The sequence below is a fragment of the Micropterus dolomieu genome, linkage group LG04, assembly GCF_021292245.1.
Source record: "Micropterus dolomieu isolate WLL.071019.BEF.003 ecotype Adirondacks linkage group LG04, ASM2129224v1, whole genome shotgun sequence".
In the NCBI taxonomy this organism is placed as follows: domain Eukaryota; kingdom Metazoa; phylum Chordata; class Actinopteri; order Centrarchiformes; family Centrarchidae; genus Micropterus; species Micropterus dolomieu.
The window spans coordinates 18,409,520-18,422,933 of record NC_060153.1 but is presented as its reverse complement, the minus strand read 5'-3'; the positions used below and the strand labels follow the sequence as shown (position 1 = coordinate 18,422,933).

Below are 13,414 nucleotides of genomic sequence, written 5' to 3'. Positions count from 1 at the left end.
ACCAAGTACTTGTGGTTATTGTTTTAATCTATTGTTATCTCAAGATCACTAGTTAAATTAATGAGCATTATGTTTTATTTATGCACATGCATAAACTCTGGCCATTTGAGCAAAATTTAACTTACAATTTTCATTTGCACAGCAGAAACTAATGAAAAACATGCAGTTCTCGTTCTTGCTAGTAATACTTAGAATAGTTTCTCCAATATTCTTCCTGTTTGATACAAATTCAATTCATGTTGGGGGGTGGGAAGGAAGTTTGGAGACCACTGGTCTAGGTCAAGGCGTAATGTGTAATTAATACCTTCAGGAAATCACTTCAAGCATACACTATATACATGTTTTATTTGAGGTATTTATTCTTGAATGTAACTGTGCTAAACAAATTTTCCTAAATATGTATGAAAGACATTTTTAAAAAGCGTTGTTGTGACTGGCTGACACGGTGTGGTAGGTTTATAACCATCTGTCCAATCATAATTGTTTTTGATCTCAGTGACACGGCCCTAACGGAGGCAGTGGGAAGTTACAGTAGATGAATGACCAAATGAGGAGGAGAGGAGACTCATTACTTCCTCATTAATGCCAGATGCCGATGCCAAGGGGGGTCAGATGGGAGAACCAGGACGTCACAGGAGCAGATGCAAACTGAAGATTGAATCAAATGTCCATCCTAAACAGATTTGCGTATATGTTTGGGAAATTGACTAGAAAGGGGCTCACAGATGGGGACTGCATGCAGTCCAAATAAGATGAGGTTAAGTAAGTTAAAGAAAGTTTGTTTGACAGTATGCTGCATGTTTGTGGAGGTGCAGATAATTGAAGATGACGTCTGCATGAGTTTAGAGAGAAACTGTGAGGAAAAAATGACGTTAAGCATCCACCAATCCCCTTGTCAAACAAAAAAATTCCATCCATTGTGTTAGAGCAAAGGCAGTACAACTGCATTTCATGTATTTGTATGTATTTGGGTATCCTTTAGATGTTAGAAATCTAAAGAAACAGCCTGATGGCACTTCTAAAGCTGACATGTTTTCTGCAGACCTCCAGAGAAGACTCTATAAAGCCCTTAATGGAGCTTTAACGCAGCACGTCTCGCTGATGGGGTTTTGAAGAAGTAAACAAACTGACAGTGCTGTAAATACTAGCATATGGGAGGTCTTATAGCATGCATGTGAATGTATACATGTGTGGTTGCTGATTGTGTCCACCTGCTGATATTTTCCATCTCACTTTCACAATGTTGTAAGCGTTTGTGTAATGATAGGCAAATAAAAATGTAAAGCACTGCTGCTAGTCCAAGACTTTTAGCAAAGAATAAACAGCCCTCTTTAACATGTCAACAGATCAACGTGTCAATGAGTTGTAAACAAAGGCAGAAGAGTATGCACACTTGCCCACTGTACACTTATACAAACAACACCTGTGTAAAGTTAAACAAGACATTAAGAGCACACAATGCATCAATAGAGTGAGAAAGGGGCTCAGGTCCCCTAAACATGAGGATATACTGCAGTAGGACACAAAGAGAATCTATTAACAGTCAGTAGCTCCATGGTCCCATTGCCGGGGCGTCTACCTGCCCCCCTCTCAGAGCTTAAATATCATTTCTTGTCTAAACATTTCTTTCAATTTCTCTTTCAAAATATCATGAGGTGTATTCATGTGTGCGGCTTAGCCGAAAGATGCTTCTGTCACTGCAGGTTTCCACAGAAATGAACTCTGTTAAGTAATAATCCGCAACGTTTTTGTATAATAAATGTCTGTGTCTGCCATGCCCAGCTGACCGTTCACCAAACCGTCCCCTGAACAGCCAACATAACATTAGATTATCTGAAACTAGGCACAGCAGGCCTGTCAAGCTTTGGATTTCTCCACATGAGACTGACTAGAGCAATAAATGGTATTCAAGAGTTTGAAGGGTGGTGTGTGTTTTTTCTTATCACCTCTCCAAAATTCAAAATACAATACCAGTATATTATTAATTTGTTAGTCTGCACTAACCTGAGCAGCAAATGTTTGCATGTCGTTCTAACTAGCACACCACATACGGTAGTAACTTAACCCAGCATTACTTAGAAGACCCTGGAGGATATTAATAACTAACTACATTAATTTGTAGGTTTAGAGGTTTTGAATAACCCCCTTTCAGGACCGACACATCCACTGTGTAGTGGTAGCCTACCCCACAGTGTTGGAGCCAGTCCAGAGGGATACTATGATGCTCTTTCATTTCCCTTAAACTCTTTTCACATTCTTACTTATCATATTGCACCATAATACTAGATGATACTAACTACACGCAAAACTGGTCCTTTGTTTCCATTAGTTCTACATGTATCATCAACTAGTACTGTCTTTACTTGGACATGTAGCTTTAGCCTTTTAGCATCAGCTCATGTAGCTTGTCTTCAAGTGCATGTTTATGATTGTTTTACTGGGTTTTTGTTAAAACAAATTGGTTTGAGACAGCATTATCAAATAACTTACCTAGCTAACATTAATTGGCTACTGTAGGTAGCGATAGTGGATTAAATCTGCTAGCAACCGTTGTTATTACGGGTGGCAAAATTAACAGCGTTCAGTTGGAAATAAGAAGCCTACCTTTGTCTGAAATCAAGGGACCATTATTTCTAAGACTACTAAGAAGTTTGAGAGGTTAATCTGTCGCCATTATTATTGTAAACTGCATATGTAGCGTGCTAGATTGGAAAGCTTAACAGGCCTAGCAGCAGTAACTATGTCAGACAGGGCTTAGCAAAGGGTCAGTTGTCAATGTATGTAACAGACCAGTAAATCAATCTACCAGTTTATTAATATTCTTGGCTAAACACTTGGTAGCTCAGTAAAGGGGACAGTCCCATGCCAAACAGGAAGTGATGTGTTTGTGTGGAAAAAAACAGTAGAAGAACTGGATAGTTAGCATTAGCAGTGATAGCCTCTGTGGCTAAACACACAGACCAAAGCACCTCTTCAATAAAGCTAAAATGTCATTAGGAGAAAAGTAAAATGTTGTCTGGCTACATTGTTTGGTGTCCAAGTGATCTCTGGATGGCGCGATGTACAAACACCACAGCACCAAAATAAAGTACAGAGTTGCACGAATTACCACGTTAATCTTATCCATATCTGTAAAAACCATCCTCACAGAAAACTCCTGAACCCCTCTTCTTCCAAACGCTTCACACCGCTGAGCTGGAGACCTGGAGCCAGCCCACCTCTGTATAGGCCCCTGTCACATGCCAGTACACTGCTCCCATCAGTTTGGTCCACACCATCTGCACCTCTGCTGGGAAGAACTCTGGGAAATCTTCAGACAACACCTCTAGCATCACGCCACTCAGGATCTGGGAAAGAGGAAGGTGAGAAAGAAACTTGATTAATTTGGGGAAAAGAGTTAAAAGTATGAGAAAGAGAGGGGGATATAAAGAGTGGGAATATGTGGCTATCGAGGGAGTAATGCAGAGAAATAGTATTCAGTTGGTGAAGTGAGAGCAAAGCAGTGGAAATAAAGCATTCAATTCACTGTTACAGAAAAGTGGGCGAGGCAGGTGAGAATTGAAAATGATAACAGTAAAACATGAAAGCAGTGCGTGGACAGGCGATACAAAGGCAATGGAAATGTAGAAAGTAGAGAGAGAAAAAAAAATATAAAAGGAAAGCTAAAAGGTAGAGGATGTGCATTTAAATGTGGTGAGCCGTGGTGTTAACGCTACAGAATGAAATATGACATTCATTTGTAGTACACAATCTGCAAGAACTGGGGACCTTAAAACTCAATTCTCACTTTTGTCTGGCAATAAAACTTTTGCAAAAAGAATAAGTTGCATTTTGGCAAAGAAGTTCTTAACACAAGGTCCATTTAAGTGGTGTTTTCAATGCTTTCAGTCAAAGCTCAATGGGATTTCTTTCAAGTAATAACAGGTCATATGTGGAGGGGGTACTGTAAGATTCCCCTATATATATCTGTTATCATGTCACCAAAATCCCATTCTTATGTCACATGACAACAAACTAAACCATCTCTGAGACAACTGAGCAACTCCATGCATTAAGGAAAGCAATGCGATATGGTTGAAAGCAGTGGAGAAAACAGGTACCTTACGAATGCTCCCTGATCATTCCTGTTACTGACTCTATTGTCATTTCAGATCCAGCCACTCTCTCCCAAAGTCCCCCATACAACCCCACTTTAAAAATTAGAAGTCGAGCTTATGGGTTTCTGCCTGCTCTGTTCCAACCCTCATTGCAACCAATATTTTGGATCTTGTATGTTGTAATTTTATGGCAAACTAGTATTTCTAAGAAATGGATCTTAAAGCTCAGGAAATTGCATGTTCAGAAGCTGGCGCAGTCTTAGGCTTGTCATATGACGACTAAGGGTGCAGCCGTATTTATTATTTTTATTTTTTTTAAATACAGTTTAATTCAGATTGTCAGTTCAGCCCATAATATCCAGAACATGTTCAACTTCAGAAAAGCAAAAAACATCAACTCCTCACATTTGAGGAGCTTAAAATGTTTGGATTTGTTTTTGTGATAAACAACTTAAAGCATTTAACTAATACCAATAAATGTTTCAGCGCTAATAATGATATCCCCATCCTGATAAGACAGGACATGTGTACATAAGGGATTAAAAGTTCAGGGAATACACAGCGATTGCCTACTGTTACTAACTTATTTAATGATTTATTCACAAAGAGATCAATTAAATCTTACAACACATTCTAAAGGCATTCGGAAGCCAGTAGGGGGATGCTTAAATGGTGGTAATCTGTTCTCTTCTTCACAGCTGCATTTATGAACCAACTGCAGATGACATTCAAAAGACTTGAAGGGAGGAAGCATACGGTTCATACTCTTCAATCAGAGGGAGGGAATCATACTGGAGTTTCACATTAAACATTACGCAACCATATGGTCTAAATTAAACATAGTCTGTCTCAAAAGGTTATCAGCACTGATTTTAACATTTATTAACTTTTTTTGGAATTGGCTGCTATGAGATACATTTTTCACTCTAACCGCCTAAGTCTAATTCATGATCATTGCTCATTTACTCTTTTGTACACTATAAAGACATTTCTTACTAGTTGCAGTTCTTCTATGCATTAGCATAGCATAAAATACTTTACACTTGTGGGCTGCTCTAACATTGTTTTATATATGGCATGACTTTAAGTTACTCTTAGCATATAACACCATTTTTTGGCCTGAGTAAATTTAACTAGGTAATAGAATCGCCTGTGATATTAGATTGGTAATGAGAACATTTTGGGGGGTGCCACTGGGGTGCTTTGGTAATCCAAGGGGCTGCTGCAGCAAGAAAATACTTCCACTGTGTTACCTATTCAACAAAGAGCACTCAACAAATGTCTTTCAGAACAGAGTCTACTTTGTTCTATGGTCCAATCAAGTACCAAGTACCAATCAAGTGGCCAAAATGAGAATGCAACACATCTTCACCTAGCAGTGAAACAACACCCCTATACCCCTGTGCATATGTATGTATCTTATTGGATTGAGGACAATTCTGGGAAATACAAAAAATCCCTGACCAAAGAAAAGAAGAATGTGGCATAATTCAATTAGCACCACACAGAGGATTATTCCATGAAAGTCACCTTGAAGTACATGGGTTCCACCTTGTGTTTGATAGCATGAGCCTTTCCCACCAGGGCCAGCACTGACGATACCTTCTCCGGGTCATGGAGGTTCTCCACCACAGTATTGATAGCATTCATCACCCTGCGGGCATGGTGCCGAAGTTGGCTGCTTCGCTCCATCTCCTCGGGGTCCTCCATGTGCTGGAACTGGCTGAAGTACTGCTTGGCAGATGGGAAGTTGACGAAGAATCTAAGGAGGCAAAAACATTTCAAATTACTATAGATTGGGAAAAAATGAAAGGAGAGGGAGCGTAGCATTAAGACCACAAGCACATTATGTGAACAAGAAAGGCATCTTCGCTTGACATCAGTGTTATTTTTATTTTTCAAGTGTTGTTTACAAAAATACCCAACAAGACAAAAAAATCAAAGCATGTGGAAAAATAAGAATTTATCCAAGAAATGAACATGCCCAGGATAAAACGTGACTCTCATTCCAATTTCATAATACGTATTTTCAAAATATGACCCTCAGTGAGTCTGCAATGAAATCCTGAAGCTGTTAAATGCACACCTACTTTCCACTAAAGTGCAGTTCTCACATGTGCGTTTTCATGTCTGCAAGGTATATAATCCAACTCTGTACTCTGACGATTAAGACTGATGAGACCCTTTGAGTGTAATTGGATGCAGGTGTGCTGTGAAGAGCAGGGTTTAATTTTCAAACATTTCTGGTGCTGTTTATGCCAGTGGAACAACCTGGAAGACACCTTCTGAAGGTACTGTACAAAGTAGATTAAAAAGCTGTATAATATATTTTTCCACTTCCATTTCCAAAATGTCCATCTCATGTATAAATACTGTTTCTTCACTGACATTTACAGGCAGGCACAGGATGATTGTTTGACTTCTTGCATGAATTTAATTAGATCGAGCTTTAATCAGCAATCACAGTTTCAAAACAATATATTTGCCTTATTTTTTTAACCTTTCCTTTTGAACGCCATCAAATAGTAACAAAACTATGGCCACAATCAGATGAAGTTCAGCCGTATGTGGGGGAAAAAAAAGTATTTACTCATTTGTTTGAGTGGAGCCAGTCTGTTGAAGCCGCAGGGGCGCCAACGGCAAAATAAAGATGAACTTTTGCTGCTCTGCAATGTGACATCATCCAGAAAGGCACTGCACTGGCCAGTCACATGCAAGCTAGTGCACATTCCTGGTAGTTTACTTTGAAACGTCATATGTTTACTGTTTATCTCGCAGTCGTCCAAAAGTCGCACAGTTGTGATGTGGGAGAAAATTACACTTATCTCTGAGGTGTTTTGATTGTTCTGGAGGTCTGCCCAGTGTGTACAATTGGACTTATTTTAGCTGCAGATTTAGTAAATCCCATTCTGAAACCACCCTGGTAGATGTAAGAGGAGAGATAAACATGTAAATCTTCTTGTAGAATTCTTGTTTTGTTTTGACTCTGGAGTTTGACAGTTCTCATCACAGCGGACTGTGAGCTCACATCAGCTCATTAAGGGGGGGGAAAGTATATGCCAAAGAAAGCAATATGGAAGTTTCCACCAGCTTAGCTAAAGGGATTTGTGAGAAATTTGATAGATTAAGAATTGTCAGTTTCCACTTACAACAACAGAAACTATAGTTATTAACACAGAGCTTTAGAAACTGAAACACTGACTGAAAAGCAGATGGATTTATGAGTGCACACAAACACTTCTGCTCTGACCCACTTTACATCTTGTCAGTGCTCCAGCTGACTAGAATTGCTAGTACAGTTATTTCCCAGTTGGAGTTTGGCCTTCGGCAGCCCTGCTTCACTACATCCACATCCCCCAGATCCTATGTCATGCTAGGCCTAGAAAAGCTCGGCTTGCCTGTAGCACTCCTAGCTTTGCTCTACCAGCTGTCACGATATATGCACACTCTTTTTCTTGGTGACAGACATAATACAGGTTGTCTAGTAGCTCTTGTTCTGATTAGACACGTATGAAAGGTAACTGCAGCGCTTTAATAAAACAGAGTGCTGCTCTTTCTTTGAAGAAAAAAAAAAAGAGTTATTTTTGTGCCTGTCGTCTTGTGTTAAAATGATCAATGTTTAATCCCCTGTAACCAAGGCGTCCTCGTGGCAGGAAAGTTTCAGCATCCAACGTCCCTATAATCCTTTAAAGTTGGATCCCTTGACGCTCAGAATTTAAGATTTGCATGGTTTACCAATATTATAGGAAGTATGTTCTCTTAAATAAGCCAGTTTGAAGGATTACACTGACAACTTTAAGGTTTGGTTCCTGGTCATGGCTCCACCTGACCCACTGTATGACCACATTTACAGTTAAACATTATCCAAAAATGGAGGTGTGACACAAGGTTGGTATTCAAGATACCCAATGGCTTGTACATTATTCAGTCCAGAATCCCCAGTAATTACATGCACGAGGGATGTGGAGGTTGGACCAATAAGATAAGATAGAACTTTATTTAATAAATAAATATTAAATAATATTTGAGCAGCAAATATATAATATGTAAATATAGAGTGTAAATCTAAACTATAAGTAAAAGTTTATTAACAGATTGGATTACGGATGGGCGTGTAGAACATCAGAGTTTCATGCAAGACATAAGCCAGGCTTATATATTGGTTGATATTAACTTATTGCAGATGTACGTATCTGTATTTGTGTATATGTCAGACGATAAGTGACAAGAAAATGCAGTACAAAAATACCAAACTAGGTTTGAAGTAATTTAGAAACTGTGTCAACATTACACAGTTTGTCCACCACAGAGCACTGACAATTTGATTTTTCAACTGTAAAATGTCCCACCGTCACAATTAAAACAAATTTAATAAATTAAAGCAATCCAAAGCAGGATTGTCAAGTATAAGTGGTGGAGTTTTTATTAAGCACAACCACGATCTTTCCCTCAACCAACCTAAACACACCCTAACCAAACTAAACTATGTTTCTTATTGTTGCTGGAGGCCATTAACAGTGCTAAAACTTCAGCTGTGTGGCTAACTTAACTCACTTTATATTGTATGTTAACAACCAGTCAAGCCTGAAGCTTGATGAGAAGAGAGAGCAGTTGTCATCACATGTTTGTGTAAACGTACACATTGTCTCTGTTTTACCCTTTAGCTCACTGAAGCAGTTCTGACAGGCTTAGGTCAGCGTTTAACTTTACTGACAATGCTAATCTCATAATCCTGCATACTGTTAGTAGACAGTATTAAGATGCTGTACAGTAAATCATCAGCATTTGGATACAGATATTAGACACAGTAATGCTCCCAAAAAAATCCATGTAGACTTTTAAGTGTCTAGACTGTCCTGATGGGGAAAAATACATTTCAGAACTGCATGTCTAGAGGCATGGTGAGAAACATTTTGTCCCTGTGTGACAGGAGTTCTGGGGTTTAGTACTTTGGAGAGCTCTAAGCACATACTTGTACCTGTCTCTGCATTTAAATGAAGTCATCAAAGCCAAAGCAGCACGATTAGTAGGGCTTGTTAATCACACTTGTATTAGACTGAAAGGGTTTTTATAATTCTTTGGAGTACCATGAACAACCTCACTGCCGGAACTTCAAGCACGTATTCTTCACAACTATGACTCAATACCGCTGGCTTAATTACATTCATGTTCACCATGTGAAGAATCCTAATGACTTTACTGATCCCCGAATTATCCTCTAGAGCCACCAGCAGGTTGACATTTTTACTTTTAAATAAAAAAAAAAAAAACTGCCCAATGTTATTGCCATTGAATTTGGATTAGGTATTCCAACGCTTTCTTATCTCAGTGCATCATTACCAACGCTTTCAGACAGCATGACAAAGCGTAATTATTTTACACTAAAGGTACCCTTCAGCGTCCGTAGACACTAACATTTCTGATGGTTATGGTAAGGGTAGGGGGTTTCGGGGGGCTGTCAACACCTTTTAACACAAGCGCTAGCTAGCACTTCTAGTCTGTACGAGATGCATCCGGGAGCGTCTCCCACAAACAACTACGCTTTGTCAATTTTTCTGAAAGCATCGGTATTGGGTATTCATGGTACCCAGAGGTGATCTGTAATAACTTTGTTGATCCTCTGACTTTTCATGTAGCATAACCACCAGTTTACTGTTTCAGTGTGTCCAATACTTTGGTTTATAACCAAATACCTGCAAAACTAATGACATTCCCAGTAGGTTCCCCATCAGTGTTAGCACGCTTATGTTAGCATTTAGCTCAAAGCACTGGCAGTAGTCTTCCTTTTATCTACATGTCTATGTGTTATGTTTTGTATCTAAGTTGCTCTTGATGTATCTGTTACTTTCATTCATTTAAAAAAAAATGCTTTCTGCTTAATGGGGCTATCTCCCGTAGCCCATAATTTGTGCAAGGTGTAGAGCATTTGTTTTTGAACGAAATCTTTAAGGGGGAAGTCAGAAGAGGTGGGAATTTTACTGTCCGTTTGAATATTCACACAGCGCTTTTCATAAAAGAGCAGGTCTAGACCATACTCTATGATGCTATTTACAGACGCCCAACAGTAATACACAACAGAATAGTGTATTCAGTTCATGTTTTCATATGTTGCTATAAAGCAACTAACTATAATGCTACATCGCAATGAATGTGCAAAAACAACTACAATGTTAATTTTCTGCTGCCAGGCTAGAGTTGTATAACTGGGAATTCAGAGACACACAAAATATAATTTCATCTGTTTTTTACAGCAAAATATGCACCTTTGATTGAACTCTGAGCCACCAAAGCTGGTGAAAAACCAGAGCAGTGTGCTATGGTACCAGACAACCCCTATCTATCAGACATAAAACCTTCCTCTTTGTAATGTCAAGCTTGCGCTTTATATGTGTTTATAAGTGTATTGTTGATGATTGCCTTGACCTATATTCAATTTCAATTCAATTTTATTTATATAGCGTCAAATCACAACAACAGTTATCTCACAGCGCTTTTCATAAAAGAGCAGGTCTAGACCGTACTCTATGATGCTATTTACAGAAGCCCAACAGTTCCCACCAAGAGCAAGCACTCGGCGACAGAGGCAAGGAAAAACTTCCTTTTAAGAGGCAGAAACCTCGAGCAGAACCATGGCTCAGGGTGGGCGGCCATCTGCCTCGACCGGTTGGGGTGAGGGAGAGGGGGAGAGAGAGGGCAGGAGAGGAACAGAGAGAAAAAGAGAGGGATGGAAGGAGTGAGAGGGGAGGGAGGCAGCCTACACAATATACACACACACACAGAGGTACAGACAATAAAGGTGATGTTGCTATACACTAAATGAAAAATGGTACAGATATTTATAGCAGTGTTAATGATAACAATCGTAATGTTAATGATTATAATAACAATAGGACTAGTAACAATAGTTGCAGCAGAGGGTGTCGAGCAGGAACATGGGGGCAGCAGGTGACTCGCAGCCACAGATCCAGACTCCACAGCTCCAGAGCCAGAAACACCTGCAGGAAGTGATAGGAGAGAGGAGAGGGACGAGAAAGCACAAGACTATCGGAAAGGGGAGAAGTTGTGTTAGTAACATGCAATAATGGGATGAGGTTGCATACAGAGGGAGAGAAAGTAGAGGAGAGAGGAGCTCAGTGCATCATAGGAAATCTCCCGGCAGTCTAGGCCTATAGCAGCATAACTAAGGGATGGTTCAGGACTAACCTGAGCCAGCCCTAACTATAAGCTTTATCAAAGAGGAAAGTCTTAAGCCTACTCTTAAGAACACGAGCTGCAGCATTCAGCTGAATCAGCTGAAGAGTCTTAATGGACTTTTTCGAGCAGCCCGATAATAAGGAATTGCAGTAATCCAGCCTAGAAGTAACAAATGCATGGACTAGTTTTTCTGCATCATTTTTAGACAGGATGTTCCTGATTTTCGCAATATTACGTAGGTGAAAAAAGGCGGTCCTTGAAATTTGCTTAATTTAAACGACATGTCAAAGATAACTCCAAGATTCCTCACAGTGGTGCTGGAGGCCAGGGCGATGCCATCAAGGGAAACTATATCTTTAGATAATGCGTCACGGAGGTGCTTAGGCCCCAGAACAATAACTTCAGTTTTATCTGAGTTTAACATTAGAAAATTATCATCCAGATTTTAACATCCTGAAGGCACATTTGAAGTTTAGCTAACTGATGAGTTTCATCTGGTTTGATCGATAGATAGAACTGAGTATCATCTGCATAACAATGATAGCTTATGGAATATTTCCTGATAATATTGCCTAAAGGAAGCATATATAAAGTGAAGAGGATTGGTCCGAGGACAGATCCTTGAGGAACTCCATGACTAACTTTGGCATGCATGGAGGACTCATCGTTAACATGTACAAACTGAAATCGATCTGATAAATAGGACTTAAACCAGCTTAGAGCGGTTCCTTTAATGCCACTGAAATGTTCCAGTCTCTGCAATAGGATCTGATGGTCAATGGTATCAAATGCAGCACTAAGATCTAATAAAACCAGTACAGAGACAAGTCCTTTGTCTGATGCAATGAGGAGGTCATTAGTAATTTTCACCAGTGCTGTCTCTGCTATGATGAGCTCTGAATCCTGACTGAAAATCCTCAAATAAACTATTGCTCTGTAGAAAGTCACACAGCTGTTTAGCAACTGCTTTCTCCAGAACCTTAGAGAGAAATGGAAGGTTAGATATAGGTCTATAGCTGGCTAAAACATCCGGATCAAGTTTGGGCTTTTTCAGAAGAGGTTTAATTACAGCTACTTTAAAGTACTGTGGTACATAGCCTGTTGATAAAGATAGATTGATCATATCTAGTATAGAATTGCTGACTAAGGGTAAAACATCTTTAAGCAACCTAGTCGGGATGGGGTCTAAGAGGCAGGTTGATGGTTTAGATGAAGAAATTATTGAAGTTAGTTGGTAAAGATTGAGGGAAGCAAAACAGTCTAAACATATATCTGGTTCTACAGCTGTTTCTAAGGTTCCTGAGTTTAGAGATAATTCGGTGCCAGTTGAGGGCAGGTCTTGGTGAATTTTGTCTCTAATAGCTAGAATTTTATCATTAAAGAAGCTCATGAAGTCGTAACTACTGAGAGCTATGGGAATACTTGGCTCAATAGAGCTGTGACTCTGTCAACCTGGCTACAGTGCTGAAAAGAAACCTGGGGTTGTTCCTATTTTCCTCTATTAATGATGAGTAGTACGCTGCTCTGGCATTATGGAGGGCCTTCCTATAAGTTTTAAGACTATCTTGCCAAATTAAACGAGAATTTTCCAGTTTGCTGGAACGCCAATTCCTCTCAAGTTTCCGCGATATTTGCTTTAATTTGCGAGTTTCAGTATTATACCATGGAGCTAACAGTCTTTGTTTTATTATTTTCTTTTTTAGAGGGGCTACAGAGTCCAGTGTCATTTGCAGCGAGCCTGCAGCACTATTAACAAGATGATCGATTTGGGAGGGACTGAAATTAGCATAGGAGTCCTCTGTTACTTTGTGACTTGATAATGAATTTAGAGCTGATGGAATCGCATCCTTAAATTTAGCTACAGCACTATCAGACAGACATCTTGTATAGAAATTTTTGCCCAATGGCGTGTAGTTCAGCAATACAAACTCAAAAGTTATCAAACAGTGGTCGGACAAAGAGGGATTCTGTGGGAACACCACTAAATGTTCAATTTCAATACCATACACCAAAACAAGGTTGAGGGTGTGGTTAAAACAGTGAGTCGGTTCATGAACACTCTGAGAGAAGCCAATGGAATCTAACAGAGAGATAAACGCAGTACTAAAGCTGTCATTCTCAAC

At 39.5% G+C, this 13,414-nt stretch overlaps 1 protein-coding gene across 2 annotated transcripts; it reads right to left on the bottom strand.

Moving 5' to 3' along the window:
* Positions 1–337: 337 nt before the first annotated feature.
* Positions 338–6,307, bottom strand: cygb2 (cytoglobin 2). Of its 2 annotated transcripts, none has more exons than XM_046046377.1 (3): positions 6,188–6,307; positions 5,628–5,859; positions 338–3,347 (listed from the first exon to the last, which is right to left on the bottom strand). In XM_046046377.1, exons 2-3 carry the CDS (start codon positions 5,805–5,807, stop codon positions 3,183–3,185), a joined length of 345 nt encoding a protein of 114 aa, XP_045902333.1. In that variant the 5' UTR covers positions 5,808–5,859; positions 6,188–6,307; the 3' UTR covers positions 338–3,182. The 2 variants fall into 2 exon arrangements, with proteins under 2 accessions (XP_045902333.1, XP_045902332.1); XM_046046376.1 differs by having other exon boundaries at positions 6,082–6,210.
* Between the last annotated feature and the right edge of the window lie 7,107 nt (positions 6,308–13,414).

Coding starts and splice junctions, on each gene's coding strand:
- cygb2 (XM_046046376.1), bottom strand. CDS start 6,104: ATGAGAGTCACGTTTTATCCTGG. Junction 5,860..6,081: donor AGAGTCACGTTTTATCCTGG/GCATGTTCATTT, acceptor TTGCCTCCTTAG/ATTCTTCGTCAACTTCCCAT. Junction 3,348..5,627: donor TGGAACCCATGTACTTCAAG/GTGACTTTCATG, acceptor CCTCTTTCCCAG/ATCCTGAGTGGCGTGATGCT.